The sequence below is a fragment of the Solanum stenotomum genome, chromosome 1 (assembly GCF_019186545.1).
Source record: "Solanum stenotomum isolate F172 chromosome 1, ASM1918654v1, whole genome shotgun sequence".
NCBI classification, from domain to species: domain Eukaryota; kingdom Viridiplantae; phylum Streptophyta; class Magnoliopsida; order Solanales; family Solanaceae; genus Solanum; species Solanum stenotomum.
Window position 1 is genome coordinate 12,127,243 of NC_064282.1, and position 17,199 is coordinate 12,144,441.

At 36.0% G+C, this 17,199-nt stretch overlaps 1 protein-coding gene across 1 annotated transcript; it reads left to right on the forward strand.

Annotated features, from left to right (window-relative positions):
• Positions 1-895: 895 nt before the first annotated feature.
• LOC125872318 (uncharacterized) lies at positions 896-16,371 on the forward strand. Its single transcript, XM_049553040.1, has 15 exons — positions 896-1,172; positions 1,787-2,017; positions 3,998-4,312; positions 4,909-5,016; positions 5,811-6,000; positions 6,628-6,890; positions 7,741-7,870; positions 9,550-9,620; positions 10,881-11,138; positions 11,220-11,296; positions 12,705-12,796; positions 13,491-13,573; positions 13,850-13,921; positions 15,372-15,497; positions 15,789-16,371. Exons 1-15 carry the CDS (start codon positions 1,029-1,031, stop codon positions 15,825-15,827), a joined length of 2,199 nt encoding a protein of 732 aa, XP_049408997.1. The 5' UTR covers positions 896-1,028; the 3' UTR covers positions 15,828-16,371.
• The last annotated feature ends 828 nt before the right edge of the window (positions 16,372-17,199 follow it).

The window sequence follows — 17,199 nt, forward strand, 5'->3', positions numbered from 1 at the left end:
TATGTTTGCTATGGAGCGCAATTATGCAAACTTTGCTATAACATACAAATATGAATTTTGTGTTTGCTATATGAAAGTTGCTCTAAATATAAATGTTTCATTGTTTCTAAGTAGTTAAAAAACAAACTGTAAGCCCAAGTCAAATTGGTGGCAAACAAAATCATACCAAGCTTGATCACATTTGTTGCCTTTATGTCTAATGGTAAGAGTAGTATAAGTTTGACCCGTAATGTAATCCATTATCTAACCTATTTTGATCAAAGTAAATTTGGATTGGATTTAGTCTTGACCCGATTATTGTCTTAACTAATTATAATTCATCCAAATTTGATCCAATCCGCCCAATGGTCACCCCTAAGTAAGGGTAGCTTTTGTTCAAATCTTGTATTTATATTGAAAATCTATCAAATATATAATAAATTTATAGTTGGATCAGTATCAAAGTGATCTAGTGGCTATGTCGCAAAGATGAAACCAATTTAAGCTTTTCAGCCCTTCTCAACAAGGATTTGATTCCACTTAGACACAGTATAACTTCCGTTTTGTTTTCTTAGTTTACACACATATATTCTTCTTTTTTAAAAAAAAAATTTGAGAACCCAAAATTTTAAATCTTGAATCCATCTTTATTAGAAATAACTTATATACCCTTCAAAAATAAAACTAAGATTGATGTATTCCCACCCCCCAAAACATACTTATAAAACTATATACTTGACATTTTTTTTTAATAGGGAAGAATAATGCTTTTTTCTATTAAAACCTCTTTTCTACACTATTGACACATTTTTCTTTTGTTGGGCTTAACTGTAAAACATGGGCCGAACCCAATAATAAAGTAGTATAGTACTATAAAAAAGCGAACAAATTGGTTTCGGGTTCCAAATTGCTTACGGTCGGTTAACCCGACCCGATCTAAAAATCCTACGCAACTGAAGAGAGAGGTTTTCACTGAAAGAGGAGTCACCAGGGTTTCAAGAAACACCGCAAAACCCCTTCAAGAATTCTTCTTCTTGAACGCTAAAAGTATGGTGGGAAAGAAGGGAGGAAGCAAAGGAATGGGGGCAGCAGAAGATGCAGAGGAAGAATTGGCTCGTACCCCTTTGCAAGCTATTATCTTGGCTGATAGTTTCACCACAAAGTTCCGACCCATCACTCTTGAACGCCCTAAAGTAACCTTTCAATACCCTTATCTGCTTTTCCTTTTATTAAATTTATATGGGTTTCAAGAACTTGGACTTCTATCAACTTTTTTCTTGTCTTCATGTCTGAAAATTTCTTTTAGTTGTCCCAGGCAATCTGAATCTTTGTTGTTTTCGTAATAGTAAAACTTGAACACATTTATCTTAAAAAACACCTTTCTTTCGATATTTAACAATTGGGAACAATCCAAACTTGTGGTATCTTTATTGTAGTTTCTAATTATATCTGAAGCAGACATTACACTTTATCGTCTTGACAAGTAGTACGAGTGGCAAGACTGCTCTTGCATCCGTGAAAGTAGACAGGTGGCATGGGTCTGGCAACCATATCAAAGAAGAATCTGTGTACAGGAGTACCACTCAGATGTACTAGTCATGTTTGTTTGTCTTATTTTATTGAGCAAGAGCTTGCTATAGGATATTCAGTCTAAGGAATGAAATTGCATGCTCTAATTCTTACGGTGCTAATTGTATGAATAATTTAATTGTTAATACAAAGTTGAAATGTGCCTATTCTAAGTATATGTATTGACAGATGTAGTGTTATAGGTGTATAATACAGGTTAATGGTTTTCACATTGCAGGTACTGCTACCATTGGTCAATGCCCCTATGATAGATTATACCTTGGCATGGCTTGAATCTGCTGGTGTTGAAGAAGTTTTTGTTTTCTGTTGTGCTCATTCCAAGCAAGTGATTGATTATTTGGATAAGTCCAATTGGTTTGGCCAACCAAACTTTTCAGTCACAACGATCGAATCACACAATGCTATTAGTGCAGGAGATGCTTTGCGTTTAATCTATGAGCAACACGTGGTATGTAATGACATTTGCTTATCATCTTGCCATCTTCCCCTCAAATTAAAAATCAGTTAGTGGATGTTACAGTTTGTCATACTTATTGAACAAAAAAAGTACATGTTATCCTTTGGTTTTCTATTTTAGTATACAACCGGTGATCTCTCTAGATTTTTTAGGATCACATGGAAATAAGGGGTTTTGTCAACAAAGGCACAGGAAAATAATAATAAAAAAGTTTAATCCTAATGCCTGGGACTTTATCACACAATTGGCATCCTGATCCTATCATGTTGATGCCTTAGGGTTAGATAAGTCGTTCCTACTATAGTTTGTGCATTCGAGGAGTGTGGAAAATTATTACTCGTTTTAAAGGCTATAACCTGGTCAAATGAGAGATAACAGTAGAGAAAGGGGAGGTTTGGGCACCAGAGATCTGAGGAAGCAGAACAACAATCTACTGATGAAGTGGCTTTGAAGATATATAATGAAGAGGGGCAAGCTCATGGAAGGATATTATCAAATGCAAATATGAAGATGAAATTGGTGCAACAATGTCAGTGCTGGTACTTAAGGGGGTTGGGGTTAGGAAAACTATCAAAAACTTATGGCTAATCTGTATATGAAAGTGGGAGATGGCAAGAGAACAAAATTCTGGGGAGGTGCCTGGAATAAACAGATCCACAATTGAAGGGGATCTTTCTAGGTCTGTTCATACTATGCAACAACCCAGAGGGTAATGTCAAAGATTGCTGGACGCCATAGGGATGGAACTTGTCCACAGGGGCTTTAACTATTTCCTTTAGATTCCGAAGGAACTAGCTTCTAGGTTGAGTCAATTAATTCACAGGGGCTTTCCAGTTGTCAAAAACGAATTCCGCACAATGTTACAATAGGTAAATGTAACTTCGAAGATGCCTAAGTTGAAACAAGTGTAATTATTATAGAACTTCTTCCATCCAAAACTAAAATTGGCCGTGTCCAGAGTATGGATCAATTCTTCTAATACCCGCTGTCGAATATGGATGTCGATTCATGATCTTAAAAAATATTTTTTACATATTTAAAAAGGACAAAAATAAATCACAATTTCACGTTAAAGGTACTAATAAATTTTATGAGAATTTTTAGTAAAATTTTTTGGACTCCCAAATAGTTATATCACCATTCTTTTGGGATGAAGGGAGTATCTTTTTCACATGATGCACAAATCATTGGGAACAAGCAACAATAGTTTTGCAAATCATAGATCAAAGACTCCTCTTGATTCTTCTGTCTTTGTACTTTTGTCACCCTCACTGTGTGCATTTTGGTGTGTACGTACAAGTGGTTTAAAGATTCTAATGAACATATTTTCTCTAAACTCTACCATCACTTCCTCTTTAATAACTTCCTGCGAAATGGGAAATAGAAAAGCACTAATATACTTGCTTACCCTTCCTTTGGATGGACACATCTGGAAAGCCTAAGATAGCTGTATTAATGCATAATCTAACATGACTTTATCTGAGCAGGACTTGGTTAGAATCTTAGATTAACCATTATGACGTTGTGTATTTGCAATCCGTGATGCAAACATTGTTTGCTTAGGAGATAGAATTGTAAAATGAATCAAACAGGGATGAAAACCATGGGAGATCATGGTTCAAAACTTAGTCGAGGCAAAAAAATGCAAGGTGATATCTTCCCATCTATCTTAGCCTTGGTGAATAGAGTTATGTGGTACTTGTGCCGGTGAAGGTAGTAGATACCTGGTAAAATAGTTGAGGCACACACAAGTTGATCCGAACACCACCGTTATGGAAAAGATCAAAGATCAAAGTCGACATTGAACAGTGTGTGCAGTCCATGTTTGTTTTCGGAGATTAGGAAGATGTTTTCCTCTCCTCTTTGTGTTCACTGTTCTCTGTGTGCTTAAACTTGTAGACTTAATATTGTTGAATTTGGAGTAATCTTTTGTCAATGTGATTAGTTGACTCAACTTTTTGGCTTTTGAAGATACGCGGTGATTTTATCCTCGTCAGTGGAGATACTGTGAGCAACATGTCACTATCACAGGCACTTAAGGAACATAAGGAGAGACGAAGAAAGGATAGCAATGCTGTAATGACCATGGTCATTAAACAGTCAAAGGCTTCACCTGTAACTCGCCAATCTCGTCTTGGAACTGAAGAGCTTTTTATGGTAATTGATCCAGAGACGAAGCAGCTGCTGTATTATGAAGACAGGGGAGATAATTTAAAAGGATATTTATCTCTTGACAAGGCATTGCTCACTGATAATACTTCCATTTCCCTTCAAAATGACAAGCAGGTTTGTTTTGTTACTCTTGTTATAATAGTCTAGTCTTGCTAGTACTGCTACTAGTTTGAGCAATATTCTTGATAATCTGTGTTGCATGATCTGGTTTTAATTACTTGAGAAAGATGAGGTCATTGGATGAGCTGTACGAGTGGTTGCCTTTTCTATTCCTCTCTTGCTTGAATTTTATTGACAATGTTATTTACAGATTACATCTGCCAAAACAATTTTTTTGTTTTAATTTCAGTGCAAATGTTTTGTAATAGTCAGTATTTGTGGTTCATATGTTTGTTTTGCCTCAATAACACATGGCAGAGTTTAACATAGTTTAGGTATTGCATCTGGTGAGGTTTATTTACTTTCCTTTGTTGACTTCACTAAATTGTTATTTACTCATGTTTTTAAATGCCATTGTTTCTTCTTTCGTAGTAAAATCCTTCATTAATAGATGAACTAGTAAGAAAAGTCCTAGTTTCTTGTAGCTAAATTTACTCTTCACATGTGATGCTATTCTTCCTTCCATCATCTTATTTTGGAGAAGGCTCCTGATTATTGTCATTTCTTTCTATTTATTTTTGTGATGAATGATTGGTAAGTGTTGGTTGCAGGATTGCTACATTGACATTTGCTCCCCAGAAGTTTTGAGTCTTTTCACGGATAATTTTGACTATCAACATTTGCGGCGTGATTTCGTGAAGGGGTTGCTCGTCGATGATGTATGTATAACCCTTTGTATTTCTCTTGATGAATGCTGTCCTTCTACCCAAGAAAAAGTGAGAAGGTCAAGCGAAAACATAATTCCAAGTATGCATTGAAAAAATGTTGCTAGTGTGGTTTCACCCCAAAATCTTGCTACTGGTTTTGAATGGTTTGTGTATGGCGATGTCTTCACTCATAAATTTTCGCTTTGTGTAATGGGGATGCCAGAAGAATGAATTAGTTATTATTGAACCTAAGTAAGTAAATAGATATAATCGTTTCATTACAATTTTGATGAACCAGTTCTCTTGCCCGTAAGTTCACTTAAGTTCATGTAAAAAAAATTATCCTAAAATTGGGTTCTACATGCATGAGGAAGTAGGTTAGGAATCTGTAATGACCCATTCTTAAAGTTTAGCTGGATTCTTATGTTCTTTTACATAGTATGAAAGTACGTTGAGTTGTTGTATTTGAGTATCATCAATACCTTTCATGTGTATGGAATGATTGAGACGAATCTGGTCCTCATGTTAGGAGGCGTGTTGGAGAAGAAACTAGATAAATAAAAGTTTTTAAAATATTTAAGCTTTCGGTACTTGCTTTCATACTTAAAGAAGTGGAAACAGAGTCAAGCGCATCCAGTATAGTTTTAGCCAAGTTCAAGTGAGACATGGTACTATCCATCTTTCATGGTCAGTTTCTTTAGCTATGAATATATCAATTGAAATCTCTCTCCTGTTTGCGTTGCTGAGCATCTCTTCTTGCTTCCTACATCCATATCGTATCCTCAACTTACTTTTTCTTTTTTCAGATAATGGGTTATAAAATTTACACTCATGAAATTCATTCAAGTTATGCGGCTAGAATTGACAATTATAGAAGTTACCACACCATTAGCAAGGACATAATTCAGCGGTGGACATATCCTTTGGTGCCTGATGTCCAATTTTTTGGAAATTCTGCTACTAAATTGGAAAGGCAGGGCATGTATCGAGCACCTGGTAAGGACCAATTCCATCTTATCTTCTCACTTACTAGAACATGTTGCTAATGAATTAACTTAGGATGGACATTTTGAAGATGGAAATATTGAATAACAATTTATGGTATTCCCTACTTTTTGGTAGATGGATTGTATACATGAGTTTTTTTCCACATTAATAAAATTATTTAGCTTATCAAAAGAAATATTGGATATCAATTTCAAAACTGCAGCTAACTTAGCTACTGAGCAAGAAAGACTGATGGATGGAAATTTAAAGGACATGTAATGACTTCAAAAAATGTGGTAATCTAACAGGTTTTGCTGTTCACAGGATTTAACTTTTATTGCTTTAGTATCTGATGTGCTTGTTGTTGAGGATTCGTGTAGCTGAACCCATCTAGTTTGAGATGGAGGTCCAGTAGTTTTTCTTATAGCATCTGATGCCCTTGTAAGTTGCGAGGTTTTGCTGCTAGAACACATGCTATATAATAAAGCAAGCTAGCTATATAAATTGCGAGGTTTTGCTGCTAATTTATGCTCATATCATCTTGGATGGACTTTTTTGTGAAAGTGGTATAGGTGATATAGATTTTGTCATTTTTTCTGGACTCTTTTGACATGTTGTTTACCTGCCATTTCTTAGAAATTAAGCAATCCCGCTCATCGAAAATTGGTTCCTTTACTGTCATTGGGTCTGGAACCAGTATTGGGAACAACACAGAGATTTCGAATTCAGTTGTTGGGGAAGGTTGCTCAATTGGGTCAAATGTCACTATAGAAGGTTGCTATATATGGCATAATGTCACTATTGAAGATGGCTGCAAATTGAAGCACTCAATAGTTTGCGACGGTGTGACAATGAAGTCTGGAGCAGCTTTAGAGCCTGGTGTCGTCTTGTCTTTTAAGGTAAGTGCCTCTAAAGAACCAAGAATACACACTTCTTTTTTCTGGATGTACTAGTTAGACCTGTTTTTGATGAATTTCAATTAAGGAATTCACACAATGTAGCGTTGCCTCAAGACATCATCTCGTAGGAGGCGGAGACCAGATTATTCATGTTAAGCTTTCTTGGCGGTTCTTTCCAGACAGGCAGTTTACCTTTATATGTTTCTTGCTTTTGACTAAGATCTGGTGCCACTTCTTTAAGCATTTCTTTGTCAATAAATTGGTCAGTTCAAATGAATCTATGGTAAATCATATCAGGGGTTTCTACCCTTCCTCAATGCCATGGTAAATCCTCATTGTCAAAGGGATATATTAAACTGAAACCAGAAATTTGACACTTATGATCAGGCTTCTATCTTATGCGTAGCTCATATACTGAAGTCATGAGTTGTGGCATAGAGGGTTATTCTACTTGACCATGGAGGTAGCACTTCTAACTTTAAAGGGTTTAGACCTTGCAAAATTAATAGTGAGGCAGAGATCTTATGTCACATTTGAATTCTTGATTAGATATGAATGTTTCTTAATTACCCTAGATTGTTTCTGCTTACTACAATATGTCCTATTTTTTCCCGTCATAATTTGCCTTTGCCTTAGAGCACCACTTGTGGGATCACACTAAATATGTTGTCGTATAATTTGCCTTTGCCCCAGGTAACGGTTCTTGATTGAACTTAATGCACACCAATGTCGCACACTCACGTACCTAGTTTTCCTTTCTTTTAGGCTGCACCAACATATTTGTCTGTTTGATAACCCCAGCCTTTCCCTTTTTTTTATACTTTGAAATGATAGCATCTATCCTCCTCAGGTTGTGATTGGCAGGAGTTTCCTTGTACCTGCTTACTCCAAGGTATCTTTGCATCAGCAACCTATCAGGCAAGATAGTGATGAGGAACTGGAATATGCTGACAATAGTAGTGGGATCACTGAAAGTCCATGTAACTTTTCTGACCTTTGAATATTGTATTTTGGTGAAGTGAGATAATAAATTTGGCTCGTATTTTTCTATATTGTACCATAGATGATAGACACCCAGGTGGAATGATGTTGGCGTTTTTACACATTCTTGTCTCTTCACCTACACTTCTTGAAATTTGATTAGCCCTGAGGACTTCCACACAAATATGCACTCCTGAAAACTGTTACTTAGTACCGAAGTACTGTAGGAAAAAATAATTATTATCTATGCTTGAGAATGGTTTCTCAGTTATGCAAATAATCATCATAGACTCCTACGCCAAATTACTTAACCTAGTTTCTTTCCTATTCCATCCTAAATTCTAGATTTTCCCAAAATAGGGAAGTTCAAAATCTTCAATAATTTTGACAAAACTCAAATTTAGGACATAATAGGAGCGAAACTATGGTAAGTAATTTGACATAGGAGAAATATGACTAGATGGCCCACCCGAGAGGTGTCTACTAATGTTATGAGGCTTATGCTGGATTTTTCTGAAGTAGCTTAAAATTTCGAAAGACAATCAAATCAATATTTTGCACTTAAATGTGGAATCTTCCATTTATTTTCATTTTTTTGGTTTTGGGACAATGTCATAAAAGTTAAAAGTTTGAACACATTTAGAGACTTGGAACAGGGTGAAGTGCTTCTAAACAACCCAAGGCAACGACAAAAACTACATTAACATACCCAGTGTAGTCCCACACAATGGGGTCTGGGGAGGGTAGAGTGTATGCAGATCTTATTTTCTACCTCAGAGGTGAGGTAGAGAGGTTGTTTCTGATAGATCTCTGGTTCAAGGCAAAAGAAGTCTAGAAAAACATAATGGAAGTACAAGAGACTATAGATAGTAACAAAAACAATAGATAGTAACAGAACAATACTACAACAAAATATTACTACAAACGAACTACACGAAATAATAAGATAGTAACAGAAATCGAAGAACAAGAAACCACAGTAGTAGTCCTACGACCTTGATAGGTGAAGGCAAGCATGAAGGGATAAAGTTCCATGGGCCTACCACCTCAATAGATGTGTCAACACCTTTGATCGGTGAAGTATTTATAGGAAGCACCTTTGTAGGTGATGTTTGTTCCATGCAGGCTTTAGACTTTGGCATGTCGGTCGTGTACGTCCCAACAGAGTTCCGTGCATGTTGAAACCTTCAATTGTCTTTAGAATATTTTCTTTTAGCCTTTTTCTGAGCATTTGATTATATATTGTATTTTTATAATTAAAAAATTGTGAGATTATTATTTATAGGTATAATAAATAATTTTTGTACATTTTTGGATGTATATTACATATTTCCATAATATTTATATTTTATCTTATGGCGTTACTTGGAAGAAAGTCATCCCGTTGGCTGCCCAACTGCCTTGGGGCTATTGGCCTGCCCATTATAAATAAAGTTCTACCTTTTTGGTGTTGGAGGAGTAATTGATTCGAAATGTTGCAATTCTCCGTTTGGTAGAGTCGAACTAGTTTCCTGTGTGCTAGACATTAAACTATGAGTCCTAAAATGTGCATCTTGTGCTTGTTGGTAAATGATGTCTTCTGGTGTTTTATAATTTGTTGTTGTTAGTACTGTTATATGGTTTTTATCAGATTCTCTATAATTTATGAATTAACGATCCTTAAATTGATTTACCTCAGCTGTCTCTGGTACTTTGGACCTGTTGAATGAGGAAGAGAGGACTGAGTTACCTGACTCACAAGAGTATGAGGTAATTTTAAGGCTTGCTGCTAAAATTACTTCTCAAATAAAGATTGAGCACAAAATGCTTCTTTGAAAGAGTACTTCTCGGAAAAACTATTTTGATGAATGTGTTTCTCTTTTTGAAACTGAAACTGATGTGCTTCTCAGTAAGAAATTTTAGAAGTTTGTTCAAATAGATTTTTAGTTATCATACTATCACATGTATTTGATCAAATTAGAGGTCTACATAGGACATTGACATTGCAGGTGATCTTGCACCCCTCAGATGTGATCGTTTTGTTGTCTTATCCTGTTTGTATGTCCGCACATCCATATTAACATATGTATTTCTACAACATTCTAATTAGAATTTGTTGTTACATCTTCATCTTTCATGCCATTCTCCTGGAAGATTGTAGCCTAGATATCTGAATTGTCTGCATTCAGGAACCACAACTCCGTCTAATCTTACATCAACTTTATCCTTCTTACGGAGGCTAAACTTGGGTGCACTTATTCTCTCATACTTTTACTTATCCTAAAATCCTTGTTACTCACTGTAATGTTTCAATTGTACTTTGCTTGTATCTCAGTGCAACTAGACCTTGAAAATTAGTTATTTTCTAGTCGATTAGGTTCCTGCTAACCCTTATGTCTTGATGGACTCATCGTTCTTGTAATCTTTGGATATGTTGTATTCATCTCTTTCTGGTCTGAGATATTGTAAATGTTCGGAAATGTGAGTCTCAACATCTCTTCTCATAATCAGTTGTGACTCCAGTAGTTGATTCTACTGTCATTCCCTACCATCAAAGTTATGTTGCCAATGAAGTCTTCCGCTTCCTTAGTGGGGGCTTTGTTGAAAATTCAGAAAACTTTCACCTCATGTCTCTCCTCTCCCCTTCAACCAATTTCTTTGGATACATAACGTCCTCCCTGCCGACTAAGTGAGACTTCCTACCCTGTTTGTTGAAATAGAAAGTTTTTTTTGAGAAAAGCATAGAAAGTTCTTTAGATCCTTTTCAATTTATCTGTGACACTGATTGGGTGCTTGAAGCTGCTTATGAAGTCATGTTGGTGTTATTTAGTCTTTGAGTTTCTGTCCATAGGTGCCCAAGATGGGAAACAAATGGAAAGAGATGCAAAACACCTGTCTGAAATTCTTTATTAAAAAAAAAAGAGAAGGAAAAACAAGTCACCTGTGTGAAATTCTCTGTCTTGTTTGAAAAGACAAATCTGTTATGATGCGTTAGTTGTTTGTTTCTTATACCTTATCCTAATTTTCCAGGTTGGTGATGGTGGAGTAGGTTTCATATGGCTAATCAGTGAGGCTGGACAGGAAGAAGAATGGAGACACTCTGTTGCACCAATTCCTGTGGATAAACTTGTTGCGATCATGCAAATCTCTAATGATGAAGCGGATTTACCAAATGAAGATGGTGCTTTTCTTCCACCTTCTGGAGAACTGGGACCTGACTCTATTACTAATGATTCCAATGAAGACGCTGAAGACATTAGAGATGACTCTGTGATTTTTGAAAGAGAAGTAGGTTTTGATGGGAATATTTATGATCATTTTGTAGAACTGTATCATAGATTAAGATTTCCTTTCCATTTGTTACTACAGGTTGAAGCAACTTTTCAAAGGGCTGTAGAGGAAGATGTAACAGATGACCATGTAATCTTAGAAGTTAATTCATTGCGGTATGTTAACTAGAATTCAATAAATATCTTATATTCTTGAGTATGGTGTCTTGAGAAAAGCTCTTTTCATGGAATTAACTTTTGCTCTTCCCTCCTGTTGGCTCCAGTTGCTGCATTATTTCATGCCAGTTTTACTACAAGATTTCCACTTTCTGTATATTCTGTAGGGTGATAAGTGTGCACCCAAAAGTTCCATCTCTTGCCCTTTGGACAACTTCTTTAATTTCTGCTTCTATTTACCAAAGAGGGTCGTAGTGCTACTTGGCTTAGTGTATCTTTGCAAGGTTAAAGCAGCATTTTTCCTCTCCTCCTTCTGTCTTCTGTTTCTTTTTCTTTTTTCATCTTACCATCTTCAAGTATGTATTTGGCTGTCCTACTTTTTTGCCTGTCTCCTGCAAGAGAGTGTTCTGCTTCCAGTGGCGGAGCCAAGATTTTCAATAAGGGGGTTCAAAATCTGAAAAAATACACACGAAGTAGTTGAAGGGGGTTTGACATATACTATATATACCTAAAAAATTATTTTAACCATGTATAAATCATAGAATTTTCCGCCGAAGACGAACCCCCTAATTGTAAGGTGGCTCTGCCACTGTCTGCTTCTTGTCTTTGACCTTTCCTTTCATTACTGTACTCCTCTACACTGTATATGCAGACTTACCGTGAACGAATTCCCTGGTCTCATGTTGTTTGTCATACTCTGGTTAGACCCAAAATTTCTGAGTGCAATTGAAAGTACATAAGAGGATGAATTGAGTTCTAGAAAGTATTATTAAGTAAACATAAATATGGAAACCTCCACATTATTTGTAGATAGTGCTGAGCAAATTTGTGGCCTCCTACCTTTACCTCAACTACTTGCATTTATCTCTTGTATATTTTCACATTTGCTATCTCTCTGCACTATCCTTATTTATTTCTGATGGTAGAAGGAGAAACATATTGCCATAGGAAGAAAGACTAGTGAATTGAGGCTTGGTTGTTGTTGCTGCATTTTAATTTCTGACTTCATTCAGAAGTAATTCGCAAGATCGTGCACAATCTTTTGAGGTAGTATACCTATGGATAAATATAGACTAACTGTTACATTTCTCAAAAAAAAAAAGATCGTGCACAATCTGTTATTTGTCAGTTTATTTTTGTTAAAGACGTATATGGTTAGTACTAATTTTTTGTCGCAGGACTATCTATGCTTGTCCAACATACCAAACGACCCCCTTAGTGAAAATGTGAAGACAGTAGAATATTTAGTGCTAAATAAGCTTTAGCTTAGGAGAAATGCTTTGCAGGACAGAGATGTGATTCAAATGCCAAATCGCTCTCATTGTCTGTCTTGCACAAAAAAATAAATTCTATTGTGCGATCTTCTGTGTTCAGATTGTTTATGCCTTCCTTCTCTATTTTATTGCAGGTTGTCATACAATATGGCATCTGCAGATTGTGCTGGTGCTCTATTTTATTCGGTGATGAAATTGGCACTGGATGCTCCACATGACTCGCCTAGTAAGTTTTCCTTCTATTTTTGTGTTTCACAATATCCCAGGTTGTTGTAATCATCTGTTAGGTTGCTTTTTCTATTGCAGCTTGACACAGATTGCTGGATTGATGGCATTCTGTGGTGAGCGGTGCTAGTTTTCCTGTATTCATCAAAGAGAAGAGAAATAACTTTCTATAGTGTAGATTCAGATTCACTTTGTCAACTTGAATGTCCACCAAGTGGACATCTGTTGCATAAATTCAAAGATCATTTGATATGCATGCCAAGCATTGCAGCACTATTCCCTTAAAGCTATAAGCCAATTACAAATAGAACTTTTTAGGTCAATAACATTGTCTTTTGGCTTCCATTTCCAGTTTCTGAGATTAATTTTCTACTCTTTGTTGATGTTCTGTTGTTTGCTGTGCATGTGCATTTGTACTTGTATGCTTGTATTTTTGCTTTGTAAATATGGTATGGTTTAGATACTGAGTTTTATGTATTCATTTCCATCACTTTCTTGATCTCAGACACTAATATCTTGGCGAGATATAAAGAATTTAGCTGGATGCACTTTCTTCCATCTTTTTTTCTCCCACTCTTTTCTTTCTGGAGGTGGCCTATATTTTGTCTAGTCTTTTATGCTTTTTTTTGTTCGCTTATGTCATATGGTTTGTGTATTCATCACATATATATATATTTATATTTATTCTTTTTCAGATGAATTGTACAAGAATGTTGTCTCCACGGTTAGAAAATGGAAAAAGCTTCTGAAATATTACTTGCCAAGCATTGATGAAGAGGTAAAGAAACTTCCCCTCTCTCTCCAAAACAGGTAAACTAAAATAAAGTAATGAATTTTTTTTAACCAGCCTGAGGCTATAGGTAGTGAAAATTAATTACATAATTAAATTGGACCAGAGGTGTGTTAACTTGCCACCTATCTGTTGGCTGTTTATCTTACCCAAAGAAATGTTGGTTCTTAAAAATCATAGGGGTAATTGTTTTTCCATCAGTTTGATGTTTGGTAACTATTTCACATTTTTGGTGCTCATGAATATTCTGACTTTGATTGTCAGATTGAAGTAATTTTGAAGTTTGAAGAAATGTGCTTGGAGTCTGCGAGGGATTATTCTCCATTATTTGTACAGGTATGCTGTTTCGTTCTTAGAAGTTGCTTCAGTTTGTAGCCAATTGTTGGAGGATTGAATTATTCTTTCCAGTTGTTTGGCTGTTAGATGTGTGTGGCAAAGGGTTAGATCTGCACAATCTATAATACAATCTTGTTGTCTACTCGTCTTAACAAGTAAGAAGCAATTCATTTTGCAAGTTGTTAATAGTGCTAAAGATAGTCTATATGAATAATACTTGTAAAGAAACACTAAATGAATATTTTAAATTTTTTTTTTCACAATTTGCTGTCTCAAATTCTGATAGTAGATTTGCTTTTGCTGTGTTGGCATGACGTGGGGTGTCCTAAAGAGCCTTATATCCACTGCTAGCTGAATCCCCTTGTTTTATTTGGACTATTACTGAGAAGAGAGTTGAAAATGTTGTCGAGGAAAAAGTTGAAGTTCCCTTCCTTTTGTCCCTTTGCCAACAACTCGTTGCACCTTAGTGTCCATTTGCAATTTACTGCCTTCCCACATCAATTAAATAAGAGCAACAAGGGCCATTGATGGGTAAGTGGCTATGAAGATATGTGGTTGATGTCACACCCTAAATCTGGAGAAAACACCAATGCATGTACCTTACCATCGAGCAAACCAACACTCATTTTATGCTTAGGCCTAGACAGCTATGCATCATGATAACAGAAATGTTAGAACCTCAATTCATAGAACTTGTGGCTCATCAACCTTAAAATCATTTAGAACTTCTATACTAATCCATGAAATACACACAATACAATTCTGAACATAATTACACGACCCTCAATGAACTTGGAACTTCTAATGACAAGGATTATAAAATGCATACACCTAAGTAGATATGGGTGTGGTAACAAGGCTTATTATACAATCCTGGAGGAGTCAAATGCCAGCCTAATCTGCTTCCCCTAATTTTCCATTTGCGCCTGCAAAAGGGAAAAAACAACAATATGGCCCAAACAGGGCTGAGTACATTCACTATATGTGACAACTCTCCAATTCACCAGATGAAGCTTCCTATCGCCTTCTGCTGTGTCTCGTAAAAAGTTACACTAAAGTCTTTCCAACCTCTCAGTCACTTCGCCAGGGGATTGCAAAAGTGACTGGAATATGTTGATATGCTAGAAAGAGTACTTTTGATCAAAACTTGTTCGACAAGTACCTCTTTTGCTATCCCCGCAAGCCACTTCTTTACACTCTTGAACAATGGATACACTGCAAGATCTTTGCTTGAATTAATCAACAGACCAAAGATGGACGGGAACACCCACCAAATTCAGTCACAGTCTTGCCGGAAAAGCGAGAATCAGAAAACCCTTCCCTTATTCAAATGCTTTTTGTGCTAACACACAACTTCTCTTGTTTGATCATGTATACTGCATCTGACCTACTTAAATATCCCCTATTCAATCTAACCTATATATCATTCCTCTATTTTGTCCCTCCACAGATTTTGCATCATCTGTACGATCAGGATATTATACAAGAAGAGGCAATACTTGACTGGGCTTCTGAAAAGGAAGGAGCAGAGGAGTCGGATAAGATTTTTGTCAAGCAATCAGAAAAATTTATTCAGGTTTGTAGTTACAGCACTTGTAACTTTGCATTAGATGACCTACCAGTATTGACAGTAACCTCGAAGATTCATTGGTCTATTTCGATGTTGATCTGCTTAACCTATCTTGTCATTCCATCCCAACCTCTCCCCACCCCCTGATCCCCAATTCTCAGGAAAGAAATGACAAGTAATTTACTAACTTGTAAATTGAAAAAAAGAGAAGAAAAGCAAAGTTTGTCTTTTCAATATTGCCCGCTTTACTACTTGAATCATGCATGCACCTTATGAACTCTGAATTTTTTCTTGCAGTGGCTCAAGGAAGCATCTGAAGAAGAGGACGAGGATTGACACAGTTATTCAAGACCGTAAATTTAAAGCTGTTTCAACTACCTAGAGCTACCTCACAGTTTGCCTTGGATGAACATGGTACTCACTACTCAGAAACCTGACACAGCTGAGAATCAAAACCTTAACCTCCTCCTCCGTCGCATAACCTAAATGTGTCATTTATACCCTTTTACATCACTTGTATAATCATCAAATAATTCATCTATAGTAAAACTGAGGTCCCATTTAGTCTGTAGTCTCTTCTGTAGCAATTGCAGAGGTCAGTTTTGTTTCAATAGAATTGTCTCGAGGAAACTTCGATATGTCAACTGTGTGCGGAAATGTCAAGTAGTGAAGGATTAGTTGCAATGAAGCTTCAGATGATGGAGGGAGACATTGTTTCCTGCTAGGTAATTGGACGTTCTATGCCATAAAACAACATTCGAGCTTCTATGTATCGATTTTTTTCACTAAATCCGTAGAACTGCTTAGTTGTATCTTGAGTATCTCACAAGAGTTTGTTTTATGTTATTGCTGTTGTATATTAACTTTTTCCTTCTCTGTTTATAGTTCTCAATTTTTCTTTTCTGAAATCCTCATTACCCCGCAAAAATAGACTGTTAAAGTTGTTTCAGTAGGAACAGCTTCATTTAATGATTTTATTGGTTTTTCCTAGGGGCAGTGTAAATGTGTCTTCACATAATCAGTGCAATTTAACTTGGTGTTGGAGAATATCACTTATCTTATTTTCAAGTTATTAATTTCATGTTTATTGTTGGATACTTTTAATTACCTTTAAAGTGACTCTGAGTGTGTAGAAGCATCTAAAAGAACTTAAGCCACAATTAGCAGTATGATCCACGAATGAGAAAAGGAAAAGAAATCAATAATATTTTGAACTGGCTTTATGATGCCAATTTCATAACATAGCAACGTGTTTCAACAAGTATTAGATGATCTATAAATGTTTTCTTCATTTTTGTGTTCCAAACAACAGGCGTTGCTGTCATGAAGATGCCTTGTACACCAGTTTGGTGTGTGTATTCACTTCCTTAAATATTTCTTGAGTGCCTGTTGACTACTCTTTTCATATGTATTCCTATCACTTGGAGATGTAAGCAAATTTGCTTCTCCTCATGTTGGTATTATTTGGCATGTAAGCAAATTTGTATTTTTGGAAAAGAAACGACCATCTGAGGTGAAACATCAGGACTAAAATGAGACCAATAGGCGCAATTTACGCTTCCAGGTTTTTACGTGATTAAATACATATCCAACAATATCATGAACTATGATCTTTAAGAACAATTAGAAATTGAATAATGTAGTCTCAGTCTCGAGTTAGCAATTAGAGTTAAGAAGCAGTGAGGTACAAACAAAAATAATCTGAAAG

What these genes read in the sequence shown, in the direction of transcription:
- LOC125872318 (XM_049553040.1), top strand. Translation starts at nt 1,029, where the DNA reads ATGGTGGGAAAGAAGGGAGGAAGCAAAGGAATGGGGGCAGCAGAAGAT. An exon ending in TCACTCTTGAACGCCCTAAA is followed by an intron (nt 1,173 to 1,786) that starts GTAACCTTTCAA and finishes TTCACATTGCAG; the next exon opens with GTACTGCTACCATTGGTCAA. An exon ending in CTGACTCACAAGAGTATGAG is followed by an intron (nt 9,621 to 10,880) that starts GTAATTTTAAGG and finishes CTAATTTTCCAG; the next exon opens with GTTGGTGATGGTGGAGTAGG.